The sequence below is a fragment of the Neoarius graeffei genome, chromosome 15 (assembly GCF_027579695.1).
Source record: "Neoarius graeffei isolate fNeoGra1 chromosome 15, fNeoGra1.pri, whole genome shotgun sequence".
NCBI lineage: Eukaryota > Metazoa > Chordata > Actinopteri > Siluriformes > Ariidae > Neoarius > Neoarius graeffei.
Genome location: NC_083583.1, coordinates 53,080,006 through 53,097,897, shown reverse-complemented (window position 1 = coordinate 53,097,897; position 17,892 = coordinate 53,080,006). Strand labels below are relative to the sequence as shown.

At 43.7% G+C, this 17,892-nt stretch overlaps 1 protein-coding gene across 1 annotated transcript; it reads right to left on the bottom strand.

Annotated features, from left to right (window-relative positions):
• LOC132899589 (G-protein coupled receptor 54-like) lies at window positions 1-17,641 on the bottom strand. Its single transcript, XM_060941609.1, has 5 exons — window positions 17,434-17,641; window positions 14,502-14,626; window positions 14,037-14,172; window positions 5,207-5,445; window positions 1-791 (listed from the first exon to the last, which is right to left on the bottom strand). The coding sequence occupies exons 1-5, from the start codon at window positions 17,639-17,641 to the stop codon at window positions 444-446; spliced, it is 1,056 nt and encodes a 351-aa protein (XP_060797592.1). The 3' UTR covers window positions 1-443.
• Window positions 17,642-17,892: the final 251 nt, after the last annotated feature.

Sequence of the window (17,892 nt, the reverse complement as noted above, 5' to 3'; positions counted from 1 at the left end):
GGTCAATTTAGAGTCACCAGTTAACCTAACCTGCATGTCTTTGGACTGTGGGGGAAACCGGAGCACCCAGAGGAAACCCACGCGGACACGGGGAGAACATGCAAACTCCGCACAGAAAGGCCCTCGCCGGCCACGGGGCTTGAACCCGGACCTTCTTGCTGTGAGGCGACAGCACTAACCACTACGCCACCGTGCCGCCCCTAATGTAGAAGTCATCAAATAGAAATCTATAACAAAGTTTGTATGAAAAAAAAAAATAGGGTGCCTAAGGCTTTTGCACAGTACTGTATGTCCTGTTGCTACTATGCTTAAACCTAAATATATATCCTTTACCTAAACCTTTTGGCTCTTTTAGTTTCTGAAATAAAAACTGCAGTCTTTGTTTAAAAAAAAATATCGGTTTTCCTTGTGGAGACCAGTCAAATGTCATATCAAGATATACTCTATGACACATAGTGCATCTCAGTGTTTCCATTTGCGTTTGGCTGTTGGGCGACAGTTACCCGCTGTTTGAAACAGCAATGACAGGTTTTCTTGAAGGCCTTGCGGAAGTTGGCACCCATGAAGGCGTAGACTATGGGATTAATGCACGAGTTGCTGTAGGACATGCAGTGTGCCCATATCTTCACTTTATACGTGTAGTAGTCCTGACGGAACTGTGGGCTAAATGCCTGTGCCAGGATGAACAGCTGGATGGGGCCCCAGCACAGAATAAACAGCTGTACAATCACCAGCACCATACGGGATACTTTAGCTCTTATAGCAGCACTGCGCTCTGTCTGAACCTGGAGCTGACAAGTCACAGATTGGCAGAAAAGAAGATATTTGACAGACTTTTAAAACCCAGATGCTTAGAAATTGTGGTTATAAGTCAAGGCAAGCAGACTTAATAGAACCTTTAAAACATGTTTAGTGACTTGTCTGAGGAGCTTCTTAATTTTACTGTGGGAAAAATATTTTCAAAAAATACAAAGCAAGTAGAGCAGCCTTGACCTACTAGTAAGAAACATCCAGTGCATGTTGTTTTTAAAGACAAAATTGATATTATTATTATTATTATTATTATTACAAACCCCATTTCCAGAAGAGTTGGGCTATTTTCCAAAATGCAATTAAAACAAAATCTGGGATTTGTTAATTCATATGAACCTTTATTTTAGTGACAAAAGCACAAAGAAAAGATTTTCAGTAGTTTTACTGACCAACTTGACTGTGTTTCATAAATATAAATGAAGTTAGAATTTGATGCCTGGAAACACACTCAAAAAAAGTTGGGACAGAGGCATTATTACCATTGTGTTATATCACTTTTCCTTTTAATAACACTTTTTAATCGTATGGGAACTGAAGATACCAAGCTGCTGGACCAGATAACATACCTGGTCGTGTTTTGAAGGACTGTGCCATGGAGCTCAAGGATGTCCTCGCTGACATCTTTAACATCTCCCTGAATCAAGCTGTTGTCTCCATGTGTTTCAAAGATACAACCATAATACCAGTGCCAAAGAAGCCCCTCCCATCCAGCTATAACGACTATCGGCCCGTAGCACTGACTTCCATCATCATGGAGTGCTTCGAGCGACTGGTCATGCAGTCCATTCTCCCTCCCTCTCATGACCCGTTCCAGTTTGCATATAGGTCAAACAGGTCCATAGAGGACGCCATCTCCGCTGCTCTCCACCCAGCCCTCACTCACCTGGACTCAAAGAACACTTATGTGCGAATGCTGTTCTTGGATTACAGTTCGGCATTCAACACAATCATTCCCCAGCAGCCAATACAAAAACTCGGACATTTGGGACTCAACACCTCTCTTTGTAACTGGGTGCTGGACTTTCTCACAGGGAGGCCACAGAACGTTTGGGTCGGCAGTAACACCTCCAGGACCATCATGCTGAGCACAGGGGCCCCACAAGGGTGTGTGCTCAGCCCGCTGCTCTTCACCCTGCTGACCCATGACTGTGTACCAATCTACAGCACCAACCACATCATCGAGTTTGCAGATGACACGACTGTGGTGGGCCTCATCACGAACAACGATGAAGCCAACTACAGGAATGAGGTGAGCCAACTGGTCCAGTGGAGTAAAGACAACAATCTCTTCCTGAACGTGGAGAAGACCAAAGAGATTGTAGTTGACTTCAGGAGAGGTCACTCACAGCATCCCCCTCTGACCATCGATGGCGCTGCAGTGGAGAGGGTGAGCAGCACCAAATTCCTAGGGGTGCACATCGCTGAGGACCTCTCCTGGTCCAACAACACCGCATCGCTGGCCAAGAAGGCTCAAACTCGCCTCTACTTCCTCCGCAAACTGAGGAGTGCACGAGTCCCACCCCCCGTCATGTGCTCTTTCTACAGGGGCACCATTGAGAGTGTCCTCACTGGCTGCATCACTGCATGGTACGGAGGCTGCAATGCCTCCTGCCGGAAGACTCTGCAACGCATAGTGAACACGGCCAGTAAGATCATTGGTACCCCTCAGCCCTCCTTTACGGACATCTATCACTCCTGTCTCACCCGCAGAGTCATCAGCATCGCTGGTGGCACCTCCCACCCTTCACACTCACTCTTCAGCCTCCTGCTTTCAGGGAAAAGGTACCGGAGCCTCCGGGCCCACTCCACAAGACTGCTAAACAGCTTCATCCACCAGGCTGTCAGGATGCTGAACTCTGTCCACTACCTACCCCCTGCCCCTGGTCTGTAACACATTCATTCACACAAGAAACTACCTCATCCGTTTGCACATCACACTACAATCATTTGCATTACTGCTGCTGTATCTGCTGCTATTGCTCATTTGCACTACTGTTCATATACACCTCATAAGCTACTCTTCTAGCACCTTCTCTGTTACAGATATTGTACTGTATTTGCACTACTGCTATTTTGTACATTGTTTGATGTTAGAGTGTATTTTTATCTATATTTATAAATATTTATATATATTGTTTTTCTTAATATAAATTTTTTTGTAATCTTTATCTGTTTTACAAGTAAGGTGAGGGAGAAACATTTCGATTCTCCTATATGTCCTGGATATATAGTGAATTGACAATAAAAAATATTTGAATGTGCTATACATTCTCAATAGAAGACAGATCTGGACTGGCAGCAGGCCAGTCAAGCACACGCACTCTGTGTCTACGAAGCCATGCTGTTGTAGCCTGTGCAGAATGAGGCCTGGCATTGTCCTGCTTAAATATGCATGGATTTCCCGGGAAGAGACGTTGCCTTGATGAATATGTCGCCCCCCGACCATCACAGATGCTGGCTTTTGCACCTTTCTCTGATAACAAACTGGATGGTCATGTTCACCTTTGGCACTGAGAACTCGACATCCGGTTTTCCTGAAAATAAGCTGAAATGTGGATTCATCTGAACACAGCATGCATTTCCACTGTCTTTCAGTCCATGTGAGATGAGTTCGGGCCCAGAGAAATCAGCGGCGTTTCTGCATAGAATTGATGAACGGGTTCCTCCTTGTGTAATACAGTTTCAGGTTGCATTTCTGGATGCAGTGACGGACTGTGTTAAGTGACAATGGTTTTCCAAAGTATTCCTGAGTCCATGTGGCTATATTTGTCACATTAGCATGACGGTTTCTCAGGCAGTGACGCCTGAGGGCTCAAAGGTCAGGTACATTCAACAGTGGTTTCCGAATTCCCTGAATATTTTCACAATATTATGTACTGTAGATTTTGAAAGACCTAAAATCTTGTGCTGAGAAATGTTCTTTTTGAACTGACTAACAATTCTTTTACGAATTTTGGCACAAAAGAGTGAGCCATGACCCATCCTAGCTTGCAAAGACTGAGCCTTTGGTGCTGCTCCTTTTATATCCAATCATGACACCCTCACTTGTTATCAGTTAACCTGCTTATTGCGGAATCTTCCAAAACGGTGTTACTTGAATATCCAATAAACCTTTTCAGTCTTATTTTGCCAATGTCACAATTTTTTTTTGAGTGAGTGTGTTGCAGGCATCACATTCTAACTTCATTTATATTTACAAAATACAATTCATTAAGGCGGCACGGTGGTGTAGTGGTTAGCGCTGTCGCCTCACAGCAAGAAGGTCCGGGTTCGAGCCCCGGGGCCGGCGAGGGCCTTTCTGTGCGGAGTTTGCATGTTCTCCCCGTGTCTGCGTGGGTTTCCTCCGGGTGCTCCGGTTTCCCCCACAGTCCAAAGACATGCAGGTTAGGTTAACTGGTGACTCTAAATTGAGTGTGAATGGTTGTCTGTGTCTATGTGCAGCCCTGTGATGACCTGGCGACTTGTCCAGGGTGTACCCCGCCTTTCGCCCGTAGTCAGCTGGGATAGGCTCCAGCTTGCCTGCGACCCTGTAGAACAGGATAAAGCGGCTACAGATAATGAGATGAGACAATTAATTAAGCTGGTCAGTAAAACTATTGAATATCTTTTCTTTGTACTTTTGTCAGTTTAATCAAGGTTCACACGAATTAACAAAATCACAGATTTTTGTTTTTATTGCATTTTGGAAAATATCCCAGCTTTTCTGGAAATGGGGTTAGTACATAAGCAGTACTTAATGCTAGCTCTCTAATCAAGCCAACATGTGCATTTCAGATATTAGATTCTAGATGCATAGACATGCATAGAAAAGCCATGCAAAATATGTGGGCATAAAAGATCTCATTCATCTCATTATCTCAAGCCGCTTTATCCTTCTACAGGGTCGCAGGCAAGCTGGAGCCTATCCTAGCTGACTACGGGCGAAAGGCGGGGTACACCCTGGACAAGTCGCCAGGTCATCACAGGGCTGACACATAGACACAGACAACCATTCACACTCACATTCACACCTACGGTCAATTTAGAGTCACCAGTTAACCTAACCTGCATGTCTTTGGACTGTGGGGGAAACCGGAGCACCCGGAGGAAACCCACGCGGACACGGGGAGAACATGCAAACTCCACACAGAAAGGCCCTCGCCGGCCCCGGGGCTCGAACCCAGGACCTTCTTGCTGTGAGGCGACAGCGCTAACCACTACACCACCGTGCCGCCCGCATAAAAGATCTATACACTGAAATATACATAACATAATACACACGGATTCATTTTTTTTTTTATCCGCAATGCTATCCTACTTGTCTGAAATAATGTAACTAAACCTTTACATTAAACTGTACATAGCAACTCTACACTGATTACATACAACTTTTTGGCTTGACAAATTATCTTACCTGATAATTATTATCGACGGGCTCCACAGCTGGCCGGCCCATCTGGTACAACATGAGCAGATAACACACACAGATAGTGACCAGCGGGAGCAGATACACAGCCAGGAAGTTGTACAGGATGAAGGCTTTCTTGTGAGTTGTTGTGGGAAAAATTTCAGTGCAGAAGACCTGAGGACCAAACCATTCTCCAGCTAAAGTCTGAGTGTACAGCGGCACTGGCAGAGACACTAAGAAAGATCCTGAACAAAACACAAGTCAAAATGCACATACGTGTTACGGTTTTACAGTTAGATAAGCAAAATATGTAAATCAGGTCATTTTAAATGTCTGCTTTTAACACGTCAAGTAGTCTATCTCTATCTATGGTGGGGTTTACATTAGACTGTATCAGCGGATCATCAGATTAACGTTTTTAAAACGATTAGTGCGCACACAGCAACGCCAATACACGGATACGCTCGGCTCCGCAGGCATCCTGCGCTCCAAATCACTCCGCCCTGAACAGCGAGTGCCCTCTGGAGGGTGCGCACTCCGGCCCTGCGCAGCTCACAGAGCGCGCGAGTGAAGCACACAAGCAGTGATTTGGGACTGAGCCGCTGTGTGTGTGATCCCAGTGCATATCACTTACCACTTGCAAGTGGAAGGATGGCAAGCCTAAAGACAATCATAACTACACAATGGGCAGTATTTGCATCAGTATTTTCAGTATTTTCATACTTTTATACTCTTTAATGAAAGGTGATACAAGGCGGAAGTCCGCGCCGTTTTTCAGCAGTCGCGTCACATGACCAACGCCAGCGAATCAGGAAGGTGGATGTCACAGTGACGTTGTCCAATATGACGCCAGCTAGAGCTCAGCACAGTGTATCCGCGTATTCTCAATGTTTACACAGCACCGGACCAGACACGATCTGGATTGAATACGTGGGCCCTGGCGGATTCCCGTTTCCCGGCGTTTCCAGGCGGTTTAATGTAAACGGACAGTGCATCCGCGAAGAAAACGAGACAGATACGGTCGAATGTAAACTTGGCCTATGTCATCCGCCAGGACACCCCGCTGACAAGACACGACTTTTCCACTGATCTCTGTCCATCATTGCAGTTCGCAGTTCCTGATTGTTCGCTGTTCCAGAGTCATTCAGTAGGCTGTCTATATACGTGACTCATCTTCGTCCTCTGTTGACTTTACCTTCGATTGGTTGCCAGAGTACAAGTTTGTTGGCCATTTCTTCTTCATGTCTGACACAATGTCCCATCAATCTCATTAGACGCTGACGAACCTTTGTTGATATTTTGGGGAGTTCCCCGTACAACTCTTCATTTGTGAGGTGATGTCTCCAAGTGACATTGTGTACCATCCTGAGCATCCGGGTGTAGCATCCATCAAGCAGCTTCTCAAGAGTCCTCGTGAGAGTCCAAGTCTTGGCACCATAAAGACAAACAGATTCAACTGCGGCAGTGAATCGGCGAATTTTCAGTTTTCTGGAAAGTTGTGAGGAGCATATTTTGTGTAGCTTATGACAGTCCCTTCCTCACAGAGAGATCTTTCTCTGTGCTTTCCGTCCATGCTCCCAAGTATTTAAAGGACAGTCCCTTCCTCCCATCTTTCGCTGTAACCTGTACCGGCTGATCCTGGTTAAACGGTTGTATTTCGATTTTCTTTGAGTTGCAGTGGAGACCAACCTTCACAGCCTCTTCCTCTAATCTAGATAGCAGTTTCTGAGCCTGGTGTATTTCTTCAGTGATCAGTACGATATCATCTGCAAAGTCTAGATCTGTAATCATTGCTGCTCCTGTCCTTCTGCTTCTCCTTCTCTCTAACTGGAAACCCAACTCCTCTTCTCTACCACCAATGGCTCTTCTCATGACGAAGTCCAATACAATTGCAATGGAGCAAGTGTATCACCTTGGAGGCCACCCGCATGAATCTCAAAGAAACCTGTTATACCATTGGTAAAGTAAAGTAGACTAAAAGAAGTATAAAACAGCGACCTTTACTTATGGATACAAGATATAAATGATTTCAAGATATAAATATGCTACACAGACCAAATGAAATTATTGGATGGGCTTTATATAACCACAGATGACAGATTTCTTTCTTTTTATTGTCAGAGCATTTGATTTATTCATTGCTGTCAGGATGTAAAGAGAATTTCAAGAACCGTCATTCTGTGCACACTGTGTATTTATATTTACTAATTTATCCTTGCACTATGCTGTCTATACATATATTTACCCTTCTACATGTACATAGCTTTTTGTTTGCAGCGTCTACACTTCCTGAGAGTCCTCAGGAAGAACGATCTAGACCAGAAGCTGCTGCTGGCCTTCTACCGTTCCTCCATTGAAAGCCTGCTAACGTACTGCTTGTCCACCTGGTACGGGAGCTGCACTGCTGCAGACAGAGGGAAGCTTCAGAGGACAGTCGCAGCAGCGCAGAGGATTGTCGGCTGCCCTCTCCCCTCCCTGACGGACATATACACCACCCGGTGCATCAGCAGAGCTCAGAGCATCATTAAGGACAATTCACATCCTGCCTCCCAGCTGTTTGAGCTGCTTCCTTCTGGGAGGCGCTACAGATGTATTAAAACAAGGACTACTAGAATGAAAAACAGCTGCTTCCCAACAGCCATCACCATATTGAACTCTAAGAGGAAACAAATATAATGTCGACATTATGCAAAACATCTGTCACGGTCACTTTTACATTCTGTGCAATACAAATAATTTATTATTTATTCTGTACATAGCCATCCATATTCATACTTGGATATATAAGACACTTTTATACGTATTTCAATTTTTGTAATGTTTATGTGTTAGGATTTAAGTTTTTTTGGGTTTTTTTGGTACTTTTTTTTTTTTTTTGCACTGGAAAGGGAGAAGCTTCTAATCTCGTTATACAATTGATTGTAAAATGACAATAAAGGGCATTCTATTCTATTCTATGTTGGACTCTAGAAAGTTCCAGAAGGCAAAGTAGATACATGTGACTTGGCTTAGCTAGTTGGTGATCTCTGAGGTGACAAGCGTAATGGTGCTGATGGCAGTATTGGTGTGAAAGTTGAAGCTTTGGAAGTGTCTAAGTAAAATATGCAGATGAGGTCATGAGAGAAGTGGACAAGCTAAAGGATTAAAGCGCTGCTCCATCTCTCTGTTTAGCTAGAAATGAAGCGGGGAGGGGGCGGCACGGTGGTGTAGTGGTTAGCGCTGTCGCCTCACAGCAAGAACGTCCGGGTTCGAGCCCCGTGGCCGGCGAGGGCCTTTCTGTGCGGAGTTTGCATGTTCTCCCCGTGTCCGCGTGGGTTTCCTCCGGGTGCTCCGGTTTCCCCCACAGTCCAAAGACATGCAGGTTAGGTTAACTGGTGACTCTAAATTGAGCGTAGGTGTGAATGTGAGTGTGAATGGTTGTCTGTGTCTATGTGTCAGCCCTGTGATGACCTGGCGACTTGTCCAGGGTGTACCCCGCCTTTCGCCCGTAGTCAGCTGGGATAGGCTCCAGCTTGCCTGCGACCCTGTAGAACAGGATAAAGTGGCTAGAGATAATGAGATGAGATAAGATGAGATGAGATGAAGCAAGGGGTAAATCCCACTGCACCACTATCAGCAGGTAGTCAAAGAAGTTGAAGCTAAAAAGTCAGCTCACAGTTTCATTACAACACAAATATTGCCACAGAAGATGTTAATAATACAGATTAGTATAAATACGGAGGTGATTATAGGAAATTGCATGCGCTGACTGTTCAAGAAATTCTGACTATTTCTCAATAATCACCTCGAGTGACTCAGCAAAATGGCGGCCAATCACTGTCACCGTAAGTGAGGAAGAATTACAAATGATGAAAGAAAATGCTGTTCTTAAAAGCACTAAAGATGCTACAAAGTTCGGTCTAAAACTATTCAAAGGTAAAGAGGAACTGAGTTGTTTTTTCAATTTCAAAACAAAGTATTTTATGTGAGTCACATAGAAAAGTGAAACAAGTCTGCGTCACGCTGTTATTAGTGTGCTTGCCAAAGGCAAGCACACTATTGTTCTTCTAAGTTCACTTATTCTGCCTTATTCCGACACGTTTTTTGGATCCACTACTCCTCCTAGGGCATTCGAGATAGAGACACCGTTCCAACTCTGAGACGTCTGGCCCGAAGTGGTGTAGTGTGCTTGTATACAGCTTTTGGATCAACGCGCCCGTTCTCTTGTCGTTTTTCTTTTGTTTTTTTCCCCATAGAGAATGAATAGGGCTCATAAATCGAATCGTCCTATTCGGACACGCTCCATTGCAGATGCACCAAACCTCATGTGATAGTTCAGGCCAACTCCCCCGACACATACATGCAATCGGTTCTGGCCCGCACTCATATTTTTCCTTTCTTTTTGCTCATCCCTTTTTCCTCCATAGGCTTGCATTGATTTTTGGCCCCATTGAAAATGAATGGTGTTTCAGGAGAAAAACTTTCACTTTCCATCAGTTTTTTTAACCAAGTGACCAAACTTCAAGAAACTTCACTTGATGCCTCAGGCCAAGTCCCCGCACAGATCCATCCCCTCATCTGAGACCTGCACTCGTCTTTTCCTTGGTTTTCACGCATCTCTTTTTACCTCCATAGGCTTCCATTGATTTTTGGCCCCATTCAAATGAATGGAGTTTTGCTCAGTAACACTTCACCACACATCCACCAAACTTCATACGGCACCTCAGGCCAAATCACCATCACACACATGATATCGGTTCTGACCCTCACTTGTCTGTGTCTTGCCTTTCATCCGTCCATTTTTTCTCCATTTTGTCGCTAATCAGTGGAAGCTTGACTGAGTCATTCCTCCCTTCCCCCATAGGTGATGATGCATTTGGCAAGGATCTGCTCATTTGAGACTTTTGGCCCTTTTCCACTACCCTTTTTCAGCTCACTTCAGCCCGACACGGCTCACGTTTCGACTATCTCAGAGCAGCACGACTCAGCTCGCTTCAGCTCACTTCAGCCCGACACGGCTCACGTCTCGACTATCTCAGAGCAGCACGACTCAGCTCGCTTCAGCCCTGCTTAGCACCCAAAACTCGCACGGTTTTGGAGTAGGGCTGAAGCGAGCCAAACTGAGCTGAGTGAGGCTAGGGGCGTGAGGAGACACTCCCCTGTGCACTGATTGGTGAGGAGGAGTGTCCTCACATGCCCACACACGCCCCGCGAGCACGCTGGGATCTGTAAACACCGTAAACCCGGAAGAAGAAGAATTACGAGAATTTCTGAAGCCTTATGCGCCTCGCCTCATCTATACGCTCTTGCCAGTATCTGTTGGCGTTGTCGGTGACAACAAGCCACAGCACCAAGACCAGCAACACTAACGACTCCATGTCCTCCATGTTTATTGTTTACTATCCGGGTTGTGAGACTACCGCTTAAAAGGTCACTGATGTCACTGTTTGCGCCGCATAACGACATCACCTGACGTCCACCCACTTTCGCTAACTCCACCCAATGTGTCCACCCACTTCCAGCCAGCACGGTTCAGCGCGGTTGTAGTCGAAATGCAACTCCAACAGCCCCACTCAGCTCGACTCAGCCCAACTCAGCACGGCACGGCTCAGCCCGACTCAGCCGCGTTGGTAGTGGAAAAGCGGCATTTGACAGCAAATCAACTTCAACTCAATGGCCACTTTATTAGGAATACTTCCACGCACACACGATAGCAATTAGCATATACACTGTAAAAAATGATTTGTTGTTTTAACTTAAAAAAGTTAGTGTCCAGGCTGCCTTAAAATTTTGAGTTCATTGAAATTCATATAGTAAGTTAACTTGTTCGCCTTATTATGTTAACTTACTATATTAATTTCAATGAGCTCAAAATTTTAAGGCAGCCCGGACACTAACTTTTTTAAGTTAAAACAATTTTTTAAAGTGTAAGCATTCAAGTGTTACCATGCTAGCTGTTAGCATGTTACCCATTACGATATCATGCCTGCTGTTAACTCGCGAGTTGTTAGCATGTTCACCATTAGCATATTATCATGAGAGCTGTTAACATGTTAGGATTAGCATGGTAGCATGCAGAGTTCGCATGTTTGCTGTTAGCGAGTTCGCCTGAGCATGTTAGCATGCTAACTGTTAGCATGTCACCCTCAGCGTGTTAGCATGCTAAAAGTTAACATACTATCCATTAGCATGTTAGCCTGTTAGCTGTTAGCATGATAGCTGTCAGCATATTAGCCTTAAAGTGTTAGAATTTTAACAAATAGCATGTTAATCATTAGCATGTTAGAATGCTAGCTGTCAGCATGTTATCTATTAGCATGTTAGCATTAACATGTTAACATGCTAGCTTTTAACATGTTAATATGCTGTTAGCATGTTAGTATGCTAACTGTTAGCATGCTAGTTGTTAGCATGTTGGCATTAGCATGTTGGCATGCTAGCTTTTAGCATGATAGCATGATAGCTGTTCTGCTACAGCTCAGCAAGCACACTTTGCATTTTCTCTGCGGAAATGCAGTCTAGTTACATTTGCATGCCGCTTTTGAAGATTTAAAAAATTTTTAAGATGATTTTTTTAAATAATCACCAGTGTATTTATACTGAAACAATTATCTCCCTCAGGCTCAGTGAATATCGGTGATTATTATACATACAAAACACTTTTTCGATGGAATAAAAACGTGTTCTATTCCCTTCTAGCGGGTTTCATTCATTTGGTTCGATAGCATGCAATATTGTTAGCATATCGCTTCTCCTACGTGTATTATGTCACTCTACCCAATGGAGAATGAGCATGCAATATTGTTAGAATATTGCATGTTGTCAAGACAACATGACGTCACATGTCGGAGACGTAAAACTTCTCTGCTCGTGAGTGACAGTGACAATTTGTAAACAAATATGGCCGCCAGGTTTGTTTCATTAAAAACAGAAGATTTTGAGAAAATTTTGGTTGCCAGGTCGCTGCGTTGTGTGTAGCTGTCAATGTTGATTTTAAAAGTAACTACATAAATTACACAGGGGAAATAATCATAATAATAATACTCAGCTTGACTGCGCTAGCGTTGGCCTTCGCTAACACTACACCGGCTGGAAGGTAACTGGACTGCCGTGCTAACAGCACTGAGTCACGGGTAAGCTAGAGTTGGCCTTTGCTAATGCTGCTACTCAATGCTACACCATCTGGAAGCTAACTGGACTGCCATGCTAACAGCACCGAGTCATGGGTAAGCTAGTGTTGGCCTTTGCTAACGCTACTGCTCAGTGCTACACTGGCTGGAAGGTAACTGGACTACTGTGCTAACAGCACCGAGTCATGGGTAAGCTAGCGTTGGCTTTTGCTAACACTACTGCTCAGTGCTACACCGGCTGGAAGGTAACTGGACTGCTGCGCTAACAGCACCGAGTCACGGGTAAGCTAGCGTTTGTCTTCACTAATGCTACTGCTCAATGCTACACTGGCTGGAAGGTAACTGCACTCCCACACTAACAGCACCAAGTCGCGGGTAAGCTAGCATTGGCCTTCGAGAATGCTGATATGAAGAGTGTGTGTATGTATTATAATAATAATATTGGCTGGCGGGTGGCATGGTGGTAACTTAGTGGTTAGCACTGTCGCCTCACAGCAAGAAGGTCCTGGGTTCGCGGCCGGCGAGGGTCTTTCTGTGTGGAGTTTGCATGTTCTCCCCATGTCTGTGCGGGTTTGCTCCCGTTCCCCCCAAAGACATGCAGATTAGGCTAATTTTTAATTGTCTGTGTCTATGTGTCAGCCCTGCGATGACCTGGCGACTTGTCCAGGGTGTACCCCACCTCTCGCCCATAGTCAGCTGGGATAGGCTCCAGCTTGCCTGCGACCCTGTAGAACAGGATAAGCGGCTACAGATAATGGCTGGATGGATGGATATTGACTGGCTTTTTTTCGTGGTCTATCAGGTATATTCCATTCAGCTACTCGTCTTCAACTTGTTCATTATTATGTTTGTTGAATGGAATATATCTGATATACCACTCAAAGCCAGCCAATATTATCTAAATAATAACCTCAACTTCATCTCAGTCATTATCAGATGCGCAGCTTGTGAACAGGCAAGGCAGGCAACTGCTTGGGGCCCCTGGCCCAGGGGCCCCCTGAGAGTCGGGGCCCGAGGGCTTATTTATTTAGTTTTTTATTGTTCTTTACCATTGTATTTTCACATTTGGAATTTAAAAAACTTTGGTTTCATACATTTTCATTGGTGTCAGATTATTTATAACATATTGGTGATGGGCGGCACGGTGGTGTAGTGGTTAGCGCTGTCGCCTCACAGCAAGAAGGTCCGGGTTCGAGCCCCATGGCCAGCGAGCGCCTTTCTGTGCGGAGTTTGCATGTTCTCCCCGTGTCCGCGTGGGTTTCCTCCGGGTGCTCCGGTTTCCCCCACAGTCCAAAGACATGCAGGTTAGGTTAACTGGTGACTCTAAATTGAGCGTAGGTGTGAATGTGAGTGTGAATGGTTGTCTGTGTCTATGTGTCAGCCCTGTGATGACCTGGCGACTTGTCCAGGGTGCACCCCGCTTTTCGCCCGTAGTCAGCTGGGGTAGGCTCCAGCTTGCCTGCGACCCTGTAGAACAGGATAAAGCGGCTGGAGATAATGAGATGAGATGAGATATTGGTGATGAACACTGGTCAGAAAGGCCCCCTGAAAATGATTGCTTGGGGCCACAACAGACTCTAGAATCACCTCTGGTCATTATTCACTGATATTCACTTCACCTGAGGCAAATAATTGTTAATTAATATCCATGTTATTCAGGGTGGATTTTTCCTTCAATGTTGATTGCAGTAAGTGAAATAGTCCTGAGTGAGGAGAAAACCACAGACCTATCCAGATTCCCAGGTTCACCACGATGGCAACTTTCGGTGTGCGACACTGCAAGGAGCGCAGCGGATACACAGTGACATACCAGCGATCCACACTCATCACTGTCAGTGTTACACAAGTAGCCTGTGCAGATACCTATCAGAGATGTACAGAACAAGAGATTAACATTTAACTGCTATTCAACACTAAATACACTCACTGGTCACTTTCTCAGGAACATCTGTCTAGTGAGTGTATTTAGTGTTTAAAACTGTACCGCAGTAATTCTTGAACATATGACCTGGGTCAGGGGATATTAACTGCTAAACAGAACAGAACAGAACATGAGACTCAACGTAAGCACAAACAACCCTATTTATTACTTGCGCCAACAAATTATTCGTCCCAACCTCTGTCTAGGATATTTACAGACAGTTTATGAACCATTTTGTTTTGGTACTTCATGCATCAAGGCAGAAACTGACCTGTTGGATGTAGCTGACAAATTTACACATGAAATTTCCAAAGATCCAGCTCGGTAACGGATAAAGCACAGCAGTGAAAGGCACACAGCAAACCAGAAAGGTGATGTCTGTCATTGCCAGGTTAGCTGGAGAGAAAATACATTTATTTGCTTCATCTTTTTATTCAAGCTAAGGTGTAGTTTCAGGGGAAAGGGAACAAAGCAACAATCAATGGTCTTTGCATTAAATCTCAGTGAATAGCCTAAATAGATTTATACCTTTATAAATAGTCAGTTTAAGGCTGTTTTAGTTTTTTTTATTGTACCATTACTGTGACTGAACATAAAGCAGTATCCTGATCTCTGTTGCTTTCTAGATTATTCGCTGTTCTCAGTGGAACAGTGCAGCATGTCTCTGGCATACACACCTTCGACACAAAAATTATTTTTGTGCCATACTCCCATACTCCAAAAGGTGCTTTTTTATTTTATTTTAAGATTTTGTTAACTTCCAAAATCAGCTGCCTCATGCATTCGTCCTAAACTGTGTACATATTGTACATATCAAGAATACTGCTTTAATTTTGTTCAAAAATAACAGAAATTCTCTATAATTTTCATACTTGATCTTTAATATTTTAGACCTGAGTGTTAACCTTCTTTTTGTTAAATTACAAGTATAATGTTGAATTAATTGTTTCTTTTTGTATTCTCACCATTGGACAATATAAGTGATATTGAGAAAAAGTCCAGATTCATTTGATATGCAATTTAAAGAATCAGGGAGGAAAGAAATGCACCATGAGGAGCCTGAGGGGAACTTTATTTCAGTGCACTGTATACTTATGGACGGACGTGTTGACAATAAAGCTCTCCTGAATCTAGAAAGAAAGAAAGAAAGAAAGAAAGAAAGAAAGAAAGAAAGAAAGAAAGAAGGGGAGGCAAGAAAGAAAGAAAAAGAAAGAAAGAAGGGAAGGGGAGGCAAGAAAGAAAGAAAGAAAGAAAGAAAGAAAGAAAGAAAGAAAGAAAGAAAGAAAGAAAGAAAGAAGGGAGGGGAGGAAAGAAAGACAGAAAAGGAAAAAGAAAAAGAAAGAAAGAAAGGCAAGAAAGAGAGAAGGGAGGGAGGAAAGAAAGCCAGAAAAAGAAAGAAAGAAAGAAAGAAAGAAAGAAAGAAAGAAAGAAAGAGGAGGAAAGAAAGAAAGAAAGAAAGAAAGAAAGAAAGAAAGAAAGAAAGGGGAGGCAAGAAAGAAAGAAAGAAAGAAAGAAAGAAAGAAAGAAAAGAAAGAAAGAAAGAAGGGGAGGAAAGAAAGAAAAGGAAAGAAAGAATAGAAAGAAAGAAAGAAAGAAAGAAAGAAAGAAAGAAGGGGAGGAAAGAAAGAAAAGGAAAGAAAGAATAGAAAGAAAGAAAGAAAGAAAGAAAGAAAGAAAGAAAGAAAGAAAGAAAGAAGGGGAGGCAAGAAAGAAAGAAAAAGAAAGAAAGAAGGGAAGGGGAGGCAAGAAAGAAAGAAAGAAAGAAAGAAAGAAAGAAAGAAAGAAGGGAGGGGAGGAAAGAAAGACAGAAAAGGAAAAAGAAAAAGAAAGAAAGAAAGGCAAGAAAGAGAGAAGGGAGGGAGGAAAGAAAGCCAGAAAAAGAAAGAAAGAAAGAAAGAAAGAAAGAAAGAAAGAAAGAGGAGGAAAGAAAGAAAGAAAGAAAGAAAGAAAGAAAGAAAGAAAGAAAGAAAGAAAGAAAGGGGAGGCAAGAAAGAAAGAAAGAAAGAAAGAAAGAAAGAAGGGGAGGAAAGAAAGAAAAGGAAAGAAAGAATAGAAAGAAAGAAAGAAAGAAAGAAAGAAAGAAAGAAAGAAAGAAAGAAAAGGAAAGGAGGAAAGGGGAGGAAAGAAAGAAAGAAAGAAAGAAAGAAAGAAAGAAGGGAGGGGAGGAAAGAAAGACAGGAAAAGAAAGAAAGAAAGAAAGAAAGAAAGAAAGAAAGAAAGAAAGAAAGAGGAGGCAAGAATAGAAAGAAAGAAAGAAAGAAAGAAAGAAAGAAAGAAAGAAAGAAGGGAGGGGAGGAAAGAAAGACAGGAAAAGAAAGAAAGAAAGAAAGAAAGAAAGAAAGAAAGAAAGAAAGAAAGAAGGGAAGGGGAGGAAAGAAAGAAAGAAGGGAAGGGGAGGAAAGAAAGAAAGAAAGAAAGAAAGAAAGAGGAGGCAAGAAAGAAAGAAGGGAGGGGAGGAAAGAAAGACATGAAAAGAAAGAAAGAAAGAAAGAAAGAAAGAAAGAAAGAGGAAGGAAGGAAGGGAAAGAAAGAAAGAAAGAAAGAAAGAAAGAAATAAAGAAAGAAGAGGCAAGAAAGAAAGAAAGAAAGAAAGAAAGAAAGAAAGAAAGAAAGAAAGAAAGGGAGGAAAGAAAGAAAGAAAGAAAGAAGGGAGGGGAGGAAAGAAAGACAGGAAAAGAAAGAAAGAAAAGGAAAGAAAGAAAGAAAGAAAGAAAGAAAGAAAGAAAGAAAGAAAGAAAGAAAGGGGAAGGAAGGAAGGGAAAGAAAGAAAGAAAGAAAGAACGAAAGAAAGAAAGAAAGAAAGAAAGAAAGAAAGAAAGAAAGAAAGAGGAGGCAAGAATAGATAGAAAGAAAGAAAGAAAGAAAGAAAGAAAGAAAGAAAGGGGAAGGAAGGAAGGGAAAGAAAGAAAGAAAAGGAAAGAAAGAAAGAAAGAAAGAAAGAAAGAAAGAAAGAAAGAAAGAAAGAAAGAAAGAAAGGGGAAGGAAGGAAGGGAAAGAAAGAAAGAAAAGGAAAGAAAGAAAGAAAGAAAGAAAGAAAGAGGAAGGAAGGAAGGAAGGGAAAGAAAGAAAGAAAAGGAAAGAAAGAAAGAAAGAAAGAAAGAAAGAAAGAAAGAAAGAAAGAAAGAAAGAAAGAAAGAAAGAAAGGGGAAGGAAGGAAGGGAAAGAAAGAAAGAAAGCAAGCAGTGAGTGCAGGAGTGACTGACCGATGTAGATGTTGGTGGCGGTGCGCAGGCTGTGGTGTTTGGAGATCACCCACAGCACCAGCGAGTTCCCCAGCAGCCCCGACACCAGGATCAGCGCGAACACCAGCGGCACGAGCCACGCGTCCAGCAGGTAGGGGGAGAGCGCGCGCTCCCCACACTCAGCCGGAGCGGCGCACGAGCCGCTGCTGGAATTCACCGAGCCGTTCATTGGGGAGAGTTCTCCGAGCCGCCGTGACGAGGGGGACGGGGAGGAGCGGGTCCCGCTCAGCAGCACCGGAGCCGCTGTGAGGAGGGGGAGGAGCGGGTCCCGGTCAGCAGCAGCAGCCCCGCCGCCATGTCTCCCGGACCCCGTGTGCGCGCGTGCTGGCGTCGCTGTGGCGCTTTTATAAAGCCCAAACCCGAGCGCGCGCGCATTGGAGCCACAGTAAAGGGCACGAGAGCAGCGGAACCGGCGGAGCT

Excerpts from the sequence above, each read along its gene's own strand:
- LOC132899589 (XM_060941609.1), bottom strand. The coding sequence starts at position 17,641 with ATGAACGGCTCGGTGAATTCCAGCAGCGGCTCGTGCGCCGCTCCGGCT. Across the intron at positions 14,173-14,501 it reads TTGTCAGCTACATCCAACAG|GTATCTGCACAGGCTACTTG; the intron begins GTCAGTTTCTGC and ends CATCTCTGATAG. Across the intron at positions 792-5,206 it reads CCGTCGATAATAATTATCAG|CTCCAGGTTCAGACAGAGCG; the intron begins GTAAGATAATTT and ends GTGACTTGTCAG.